This window comes from Telmatherina bonti (genome assembly GCF_933228915.1).
Source record: "Telmatherina bonti genome assembly, chromosome: 17".
NCBI lineage: Eukaryota > Metazoa > Chordata > Actinopteri > Atheriniformes > Telmatherinidae > Telmatherina > Telmatherina bonti.
Genome location: NC_136615.1, coordinates 13,148,363 through 13,158,290, shown reverse-complemented (window position 1 = coordinate 13,158,290; position 9,928 = coordinate 13,148,363). Strand labels below are relative to the sequence as shown.

Sequence of the window (9,928 nt, the reverse complement as noted above, 5' to 3'; positions counted from 1 at the left end):
TCAGGAGTATTGTGTGTTCGAAATTTTCTTCCACAGTAACGTCTTCAGGTTGTTAAGGACTAAAGAGTGGTGAACCTCCATCTGACTTGCCAAGCCGCTGAGTGTCACGCAGGTGCGTAGCTGCTTCTCCAGATCCCCATGCAGGTCCGAAGGTGCTCCGAAAAGCAGGAAATCCTGCAACAGCACACACACTTTTGCAAGATTAGGCTGCACGACCTCAGTGTTGCACTGCTTCACCAGTCGGTCGCATGTGGAGGTGCAGTCCCGGCCGTAAGTGCAGTCCGCGTTGGTCTCGCATCGCCGTCCCTTCAGGAAAGCCCGCACCACAGCCTCTGATGCCACGCTGCGCAGGTTGGCCATCTTGCAGTCATATTTTGCATTGTAGCCCACGTGATGAGGGCTGGCGTCACATATTAGGAAACTCCCGTAAGAGCCGTGGAAGACCTCTTCCACAAACTCCAGCAGGCCGATGGTGATGCGAGCCCTGCGGGGCCACGCTGGGGCCAGCCAGTGGTTCAAGCTGGAGCTCAAGGCCTCTGGAATGAAGGGTTTGAGGTAATGGGGTACATCAAGGCTGTAGAGGGAGCTGTGACTCACACGTTCCGTCACGTACAAGTCTCCACAGAAGCCTAACAGCTTGGGGGTGTGCTCCTTCTCCTGCAGCGCCACCATCAGGAGGAACTCATTGATGTGGAGAAGAGCCCAGATGGACTTGGCTTCTGCAAGGGACACTTTGCTGTCCTGATTGACATCAGCCAGAGTAATGACCCTGTCCACCAAAGTGCTCAAAGATGGTTGCTCACCAAGGTTAGCCTGCAGGAAGCAAGTTCTGTGTTCAAAATCCATTTGCCAGACTAATTTATTAACACTTGTACTTGTACGTGGGTGTGTGTGTGTGTGGTGTTGGATTAGATGTATTCATACCCTTTCAATAAAAGGGTGCTATTATGGTATTTCAAGTTTTCTGAGCTTTCTACAGTGTTACAGTGTTGAATCCTCATCAGACATGTGCTGCTTTTCATCACCTAAATGCATGTTTGAGTTTGAGTGAGTTCCAGCACTCTTTCCGTTCGCTTTCCATGGCAACGAAAAATGCGTCGTTTTAGAGAGTTTTTTCTACTTCAAAATCTTTGTGACGTCCCGGGGGATAAGGTTCGGTGATTGGTTACCTTTTACTGGTTAACAAGGGCATGTACAAATACATCAGGCGGGTGGAAAACGTCGGATAAAGTTATTTCCAACGATGGCTGGTGAGTTTACCAAAGAGAGACATCCTGCTGCATTCGTTGCTGTGGGTTGCTGTTTTCCACTTTGTTTTCAGGCTCTGATTCAGGTTCCAACATGTAGGGCTGTATGCTATGTGTTGACATTGTATTTTGTTTTTTTTATTGAGTTCATATTAGCCTAATCCTTCTGTTTATGAGATGTTACAATGACGGCGAAAACAAGTGCGGTGCGCGCTCCTGATGTAGTGCAGTGGCGGGAGGCGGGGCTTAATGTGGAAGAGTCTCAATCCACTCGTTTTGCCCACAGGCTGATCTGACAGCCTACGGAGAGGGTCGGTCTGAAGAAAATAAAGCGATTTGTGACAATAACTCCATCAATCCCAGCCCTTCTGGTCTCAGAAATAAAAATAAATTAGCCTGAAATGCTCATAATAGTTCCACTTTAAAGAAAAAGGCTGAATTTACAACAGACACTCAAATAACTGGAGACTTAAAAAAGGACTAATAACTAAAAATTTGCAAAAATATAATTTAGTAATATAAGACACTGTTTTTTCATTTAACAGAGTTGAAAATAGAGAAAAAAAACCAAACAAACAAATTGGTCCTGGACAAATTAGAGCACTTTTCTGTTGAACAGTGGGACAAAATACCTGTCAACAGGTGCAGAAGTTTGACTGAGAGGAATAGAAAACACCTGACTGTAGCGGAAACATGAAAGGATTGTTCAACAAAATATTAGTTTATGAGTGATGTAATATGTAATATATTATCTTATTTGTTTGCTTTTAAAAAAAAATATTTCTATTGAACCAGAATTAGAAAATAATGTGATGATTTTTATAAAATTTTAACTTATTACTACTTTTTGTCAATTTCAGCTTATTTTACAGGCAGCTGTTTTTTTCCTTCTTTAATGAAAGGGTATGAATACATATGAGCACAACTGTAAATGTTACATAGATCGTGTTGTACCTTGAGGAAACTGTGCAGCATCTCTTTAAATTCATCCATGGAGGTTCCACGGGTTGGTTTGTCAAACAAACTCATCTCCTGTGGCAGAACAGAGTCTGGAGCTCCATCAGTGGTCAGCGGATCCTCAACCCCACATTTGATCACCACGGGCCTCTCCTTCCAGAGCCCGATGTAAACCTGTAAGCGCAGAAACATCACTGTAAGTTAAAGTGTGTGACACAGTGTCACAGTGCTGGTATATAATACATCAATACCATATTATGTGAGAGACAATGACAAGGACTTCTGAGTATGGGAAGGTCAAATATAATTGGCTCTATTTCTGTTTTTGTGCATTTTGTGCTCTTTTGTTGATATTTTGCATATCTTTCTGTTTAGCATCTCATTTTCTTCAACTTGCATGCTAATCCAGTGTTTTGTACTTTGTACTAATTTTCCACCCTTGTTATTGTTATGCAGATATTCTGTTCCTTTTGTCATTTTCCTGACTAAGTATCTGTGGTGTAATTTTCCTTTAATCTTGACTAGTTTACATCTTGTTGCAGTAATTTAGAGGATTTTGTAGTTAATCTCCTTGTAGTCTTTTTTGTTGTTCTCTGCAATCTTTATTATTTGTTTAGACTATCATTGTTTTGTGCCTGATTTTAGGTATTTAATTGACAAGTAAAAAAGGTTCTGGACGAGGAGCCCCGTCATTTAGACCTTGGGCCTGTGCTTAAGAGTCGCATTAAAAATAATAAGCAGAAAAATATGTTTGTAAGCTGATTTCAAAGGCTTTATGTTGACATTTTATCAAGTATTTTCTAAAGTATTTGTTAAGTAGAGACAGTCAAATATTGCACTGTTATACTAAAGATTATTAAGTTATATGCATATATATTTAAAAGAGTTCATTGTTTAATCTGCATGAATGGCACGAGAATGTTTGTTTTACCTGATGCATGGGGGAGGTGGACATGCAGCGGTGCAGGATCAGAGATCTCTGGTCGCACAATGCCTTGCACGAAGAGCCTGATATTATACCCCTCCTGTAGTGATCACACTGCATAACATAATGAAGAAATGAACATCAACCACAGGAAACAGGAAGACACTTATCCACGAGCAAGGCCAAATGCAATATTTTAAACTCTCAAAGACACATTTACTTTAAAAAAAGAAACAAAAAAAAGACTGATGTAAGTTAATCTAAGATGAGTTTATATTTATACGCTAAAGAGCTGTTAATCTTTCAGTGGACTCTTTGGAGAAAGTTGCTGCTTCTGCTTTGCTGAGGCAAACTGTCATAGTTTTATCCTTTAATTCACAGGTGTCAAACTTCAGTCCTCGAGGGCCAGTATCCTGCAGGTTTTTGTTGTCTAAATGCTCCAACACACACCTGACCAAAACTCCTAAACAGGTTGATAAGAAGCTGCTGGATCCATTTGATTTGAATCAGCTGTGTTGGTAGAAGAAAACAACAAAAACTTTCCGGATACCGGCTCTCGAGGACTGGAGTTTGACACCCCTGCTTTAATTGTTCACGGCCAGATCATTACATTCACACTGCACAATGGCCAACAAACTACCTGGTAGAAAAATAACCTTGAAATCCATCAAGGGTAGATGTATACATGCAGGAACAATCCACTGCAACTTCAGCCATCTAGAAGCTTAAACAGCATTAGTTTCACACAATACAATTTGTTTTTAATAAGAAAGTAGGTCAAGTTTGTTCACACAAGCATGAAAGTACTCCATCTTTTTTGTGACCTCCTTTATGCAATGCTGATCATCACATTAACTCTGATGTGCCAGAAATTCTTCTAGCTGTTACAGTAACTGCGTGTGTGAAAGGGAAGGCGAGGGCCAGAAGTCACAAGTCGCATCAAGCTTCTCACACACAGAGCCAGAGGAAAATAACCAGCAGGTCTTCAAGCCAGAGTGTCAAAACTACACTGAGAACATGAGCTACGCTCAAACTAGAAGGTTTATTGTTTGCAGAACTGTTCACAAGCAATGCAAGCAAATTCGGTACAGACAAACAAAAACAGTGATTAAAAGGTGGCTAATAAAGAAGGAAAGTGTGTGCATTAAGAAGGATGCTTTGCAATTTCTCACAGGTAGAGAGATTAATAGAAGGATTGTGTCTGTTCGTGAGATATTATGCTCAAATATGCATTTAAAGCTCACTATTTAAAAGTTTGTTGCAGCTTTTGTGACATGATTCATCTTAATTTAGAGATAAGAAATTTGGCAGGGCGTGTAGTCCAGGGCAGTGATAGCTGTTTGAATGTGCGTTCATGCAAAATGTCAAACCCAACCATGTGTTGTTTGCTGTAAGGAACAAGTTGGTGTCTGCTGCATGTGTCACTGCCATTTAAAACAACAGACACATTTGATGAAGTGGCCATAATGTCTAAAAACCTGCATAAAGGGTTAATCGATAAAGTATGATGCATGTAGTCAGCGTGGTTCTCATTCATTTGCCAAGAACAGCAAAGCATTTTGGTTTTATACAATAAAATCACAAGAATTTGCTAAATTATGTCTTTGCAAGGATTAGTGCTGCATAATGTTGCAAGGCCATTCTTATTTTCATTTATACAGAACATACAAAAATGCTGTAATATAACACTTCTGCATAGACGAGCAAGTTATCAACAGTTATTCTCTGGGATTTTATGCAAATAAGATGAGTCACGGATGTTGGGTCATGCTAAATTTAAGGCAAGTGAACAATCAGGTTTCCATGGCAGAGTGCAGTCCTATCAGTGTTTGAAAAGTGACAGATTTCACTCACAATATTTGACAACTAAGATTTGCGAGCGGGACATCATTTGCTGATATGTCCACAGCAGCACATGTTTTGAGAAGAAAGTAAGAATATTTATTTTAGTTATAATATCTAAAAATGATGAAAAGAAAAACGTGTGTGTGTGTATAAAGATCTAAAGAGGATTTTTCATTTAGCATGTTCAGAATTCCAGATTTTCTTGTCGTTGCCTTGGCAACAGTGGTAGTTATTTAGGGGGACTTTGCTAACAGTGTTTGAATGTAATCGTATTTCATGTCATTTATGTGTGCATAAAACTATATTTATATAGATCTTATAGTATTTTTTTTCAAGTGAATTTTCTTTCTCTTCCTGCATTTTGACAGAAACTGTGGTGATATTCCTCTGTTGGGTGACAGGATACGACCAGCACAGGGTGACAAAAAGCAACCACATGCCACTGTACGCGTTCCAATCCCAAACTGTACAAAATCTGTGGAAATCCGACAATGAAAGCAAGAAAAGAGAGGAAAACAGGGATGGGATTTCCAAACTGTTTAAGTTTCACAGGTCTCAGAAACGTCTCACAACATGGCACGACGACACTGGATGATACAGACCTGAGGCTGTGTGGAGTCCTAGATGTTTTTTTTTTTTTTTTTATTCTTTGTTTCATAATTTGTTGACATTTTGGGAAGATTTTCTTACAGTTGTCTTGTGATCTATCAGTTCATCATTTTCTCTTTTATTAGGCACTAATATTACACAACAATGCCCTGAGGTATAAACAAAACTATCTTGTTGTGGGAGGTTTCAGAAATAATAATAAAATAATGGTTTTGGCGGTAGAATAACCAAAAATATATCAGTAGCTATATGAAGATTTACTATGTCCAGCATGTTCCATCATGTTCTAAATGGTTACACAGGAAAGACAGGAAACGAGATGACAAACAATAAACTGGTTTCAGAGAAAAGCTATAATAGAGACAACAAGGGTCTGCCGGCTTAATCTGAATTATTTAACAGATGACTCCATGTAGTAGAGAGCTCAGGGGAAGCACTTGTAATGCAACTTGAACTTTTGTTTTGTTCTCATTTGTCCCCAGCACTGCCAATAATAATGATTTCACCTGTAATGCTTTTCTTACAGCAGGTTCCGTGGTGTTTTTCCTAAAACCTGCGGTGTGATTGAATCATGTGTAATCATGTGCTGTAAGTGTAAAACGTTGAGCTTCAGTTTGTAGGACAAGATGTAAGAAGATAGCAGGCGGCAGGATGAGGTTTGTATTATCATGCCTTTAGGGAGGGCCCCACTATGACCATCTTGTGCTGGTGACTGCTGCAAAATCATAATGGCACATAATGGCAGCCCATCCAGCATTACCTGGATCTGTGTTATTCTCTTGTGTCCAAGCAACCCAACAGCAAAACTAAACTGAACTGAACAACACTTAGTTTAGTTTCATCAAATCTCACATCCTCCAAAACTTACAGTGTATCTAGAATTCATCTGACATCTGCATCCTCTTTCTGTTCCTCATGTGGTTGGATGGTGGTGCATGATGTAAAGCGTGACGCAGAATGAAGCAAACGACTTATCATTGCAAATCTAGCAAAATGCTTTCAGGTGATCCTTTTTTTTTTATTTATATCAAACTGTTGAAAGGTGTAAAACTAAGGTCACACTCACAAACGTGCAGCTTTATGATCCAGCCACACAGACAGAAGGGGTTATTTATTAGAATGACAATACGTAATTGAAGTTTTCAGTGCACACTGGTTACTCTGTTCTGTTAGTCTGTTAATGGCTGTTTTGCTCCTTTGCGTGCCATTCAATGCCACTGTCGGTTATTTTCTCCTGAAACAGCTGGGCACAGCAAGAGAGCAGCAGAGCTGTAGGCTGCTTCTCTCCCAAAACACAAAAGACCATATGCTGGATGACATAAGAGGCCAAAAAGCCCTGAAATGTCTCACTGCTTCCATAAATACAGTCTGTCTATCCAGTTATCTAGACTTAGTCGTCTTATTTCCCTTTGCACCCCTCATCTGCCTCACACCACCAGAGAAAGCAGCTCTACAATCACACGGCAACAAAAGACTATGATCAAGTCATGCTGGCAGTGCACGTTTCCTTAGGTGTTACTGTACTTACAATGACCATGTGGCAGACATGCCCACGGCAGAGTTCAGCGTAGGAAGCATACTGCATGTAGACGATCCAGCTGACGATGAGGATGCCAAGCCAAGCCAGCAGAAGGTACTTCACCTTAATGGCTGGGAGGCGACTCTGTGGAGGGCGGAGGGAGAAGAGGACAACAAGCAACAGCATAGCAGAGAATGAAGCAGGTTAAAGGTTACATGAGAAGAACAAATCTTCAGCAGAGCTAAACTTAGATTTAAAATAAGAAACGCCAAATAATGAAGATTTTTATTTCTTATAAAATGGATAGAACAACCTAGTTCTGGTGAAACAGATAAAACCATGCTCTTATCTGATGGCAAGAGATCCATTTAGTGAAATCCAATAAAAACTTAAGATAGCAAACCCATTCATACTGTTGGTACAGTTCAAATGCAATGTAGGGCAGACATGTCACAAAGGTCATGAGCGGGGTGTCCTATAACTCTGGCTGGGCTGTGTGTTTCATGGGCCTAATGTGGCCCACACGTCTACCTACACCCTCCTGACAAAAATAAAAAAGATTTGGAGCATGCCAGATGGATAAGAGTTTATGCAACAGTCTTGAGTCTGTGCAATCATTTAAGACCAAGTGCTGACCATGGTTGTGCAAAATGTTTCCATTTATTTGAGTTAATTTTATTTTAGGGATGCATGTTTTATATAAATGTGCACCCTTCTGGAGTCCATTATTAAAACCAAAAAACTTCAATAACGATCAGTGTTTTAGTTACTTTGGTAGAACTGATTTGTGTTCTTTGCAACACACTTCGTTTCCTTCCCATCAGTCCATCCTCCATTAAGACCGACGTCAAAACAAAAAAGCAGCATCTATTTCTGGGCGACATTTTGCGGCGCATGTGTGCACGGAAGCTGATCAATCCACATGTGTGCTGCTTATTTTACTTTGTGGGTGTTTGGAGACAAAAGCAGCCTGGCAACGTTGCTCCACGTACCTGCAATCCTTTGGATGGAGGGCAGAACAGCATCAGATGGACCAGCCTCCGCAAAGCTCTGGGCATCATGAGCGACTGTGCGAGGAGGAGGCAGCGGAGCGAGAAACCGGAGATCCTTGTCACATCACATCCTTCCAGCAGCCTGCGCCACGCGCCGCCAATCAACTGATCATTGTTAGCAGCAAATCCTACACTTCTTTTGCTCAGTTATTTCTTTTAAAAAAATGTATTTTAGGATAATCAAATGCGACAGTAGGTGTCGCAATCCGGTTCTTTAAAATAAATCATTCGCCGGATAAAGGAAGGGTTGAGAACGCGTCCTTGAAATGGAGCAGTTTCAGCTCCATATGGGCCAGAACAATCACCGAGACGTAAAGGAATTAAAGATTTCTTCCAGCAAATCCGCTTAATGTTAAAGCAGCGTCTTCTCTTTACCCATGACAGCAGAAAGCCAGATGTCTGTGTGGCCCGACGCGAGCGCAGCCTCCGTTCCCGGAGACTCACCGCTGCGCATCTAAAGGGACAGATCCTCAGCTGGGAGGATGGGGTTTTTCATGTCTGCCGACATAAATTCCTGGCAGCTTCCTGTTTTGTTTTGTTTTTTTCTTCTTCAAGCAAAGTATGTTCATATCTGCATGCTCGTTTTCATGCTGAAGGAAACCATAAAGGCAGGTCTACAAAAAAAAAAAATAGTGAAAGTGTTGCTTCCAAAAATAGATTGATTGTTGTTACAGATAAATTTTTATACATAAGAAAACACTTGTGATTCTGAGGAAAGGAAATTAAAAGCTTAAGCTGTTTTCCAACATTTTATTGATATGACAATGTAAAAAACAAAACAAAACAAAAAAAAAAAAAAAAAAAAATATATATATAAATTTGAATCTTTGAGAATATTTATGGGTTTCAAATGACCTCATATCCATATCTCTTGTTAAATATAAAGTACCAAGAAATAACCTACTGTAACTAGCTGAGCTTGTAAAGACAGTAGTACAGCGATAGATGTGAGAAATAACATCTTCTGCTTGAGGTCAGATACATTATGAGAATAAGATGACAGGAATAAATCACAAATGATGAAACTCAGTGCAGATCTTCATTTATATATACTGTACATATTTTTGGCAAGATCAAAGTTATGACTCCATAACAGCCATGATATGAGCTCCAGAATTATATCCACAAGTTAGAAAGACCGCCTGGTGAAGGACAGCCAAGAGGAAGAGGCAGCAGGGCGACATGGAGGGAGTGTGGAGACCCTCAGTGCTACTTGACGTGCAGCAGACAGGTGAAGATGAAGGTCTGGAAACTGCAATATCACAGTTGGATATATATATATATATATATATATATATATATATATATATATATATATATATATATATATAACATGCAAAAAAAAAAAATAAATAAAAATAAAAACACAAAGAAAAGAATGAAAACCAAACCATTTTATTTGTTGCTGCATAATAAACTGCAGTTCATACCTGTCATGTGTTTAACAAACCTTTTGAACTTCAGCTGCAAAATGCTCTCATCTGACCACTTCTCATGGTGGAAACTTAATGGCAGACATCTTCAGATGACCTGCCGCCAAAATGAAACAAGATATTTGAGTTAGACATAACACTATTACCAGTTTAGTTTAGCTGCTAATTTTCACCATCATTGTCTGTTTAATTCTTACCGTTCTGAGATCCAAAACTGCTGCGCCTCTGGGTTCTACGGTCCACCGACACGGCATCCTGGGCTATATTGTAACCAAGACTTTCATTAAGTCTTTGTTAACTCGGCTTTCATATGGCCCCAAAGACACTGGTCATAGCATCGA

General features: G+C 40.0%; 1 protein-coding gene across 1 annotated transcript; it reads right to left on the bottom strand.

The window, feature by feature from the left end:
* On the bottom strand, positions 1–8,163 carry dipk1b (divergent protein kinase domain 1B; the record flags this gene model as incomplete). The annotated part of the gene is made up of 5 exons (XM_079256238.1): positions 1–813; positions 2,202–2,378; positions 3,136–3,243; positions 7,112–7,246; positions 8,095–8,163. 5 exons carry the CDS (start codon positions 8,161–8,163, stop codon positions 1–3), a joined length of 1,302 nt encoding a protein of 433 aa, XP_079112364.1.
* Positions 8,164–9,928: the final 1,765 nt, after the last annotated feature.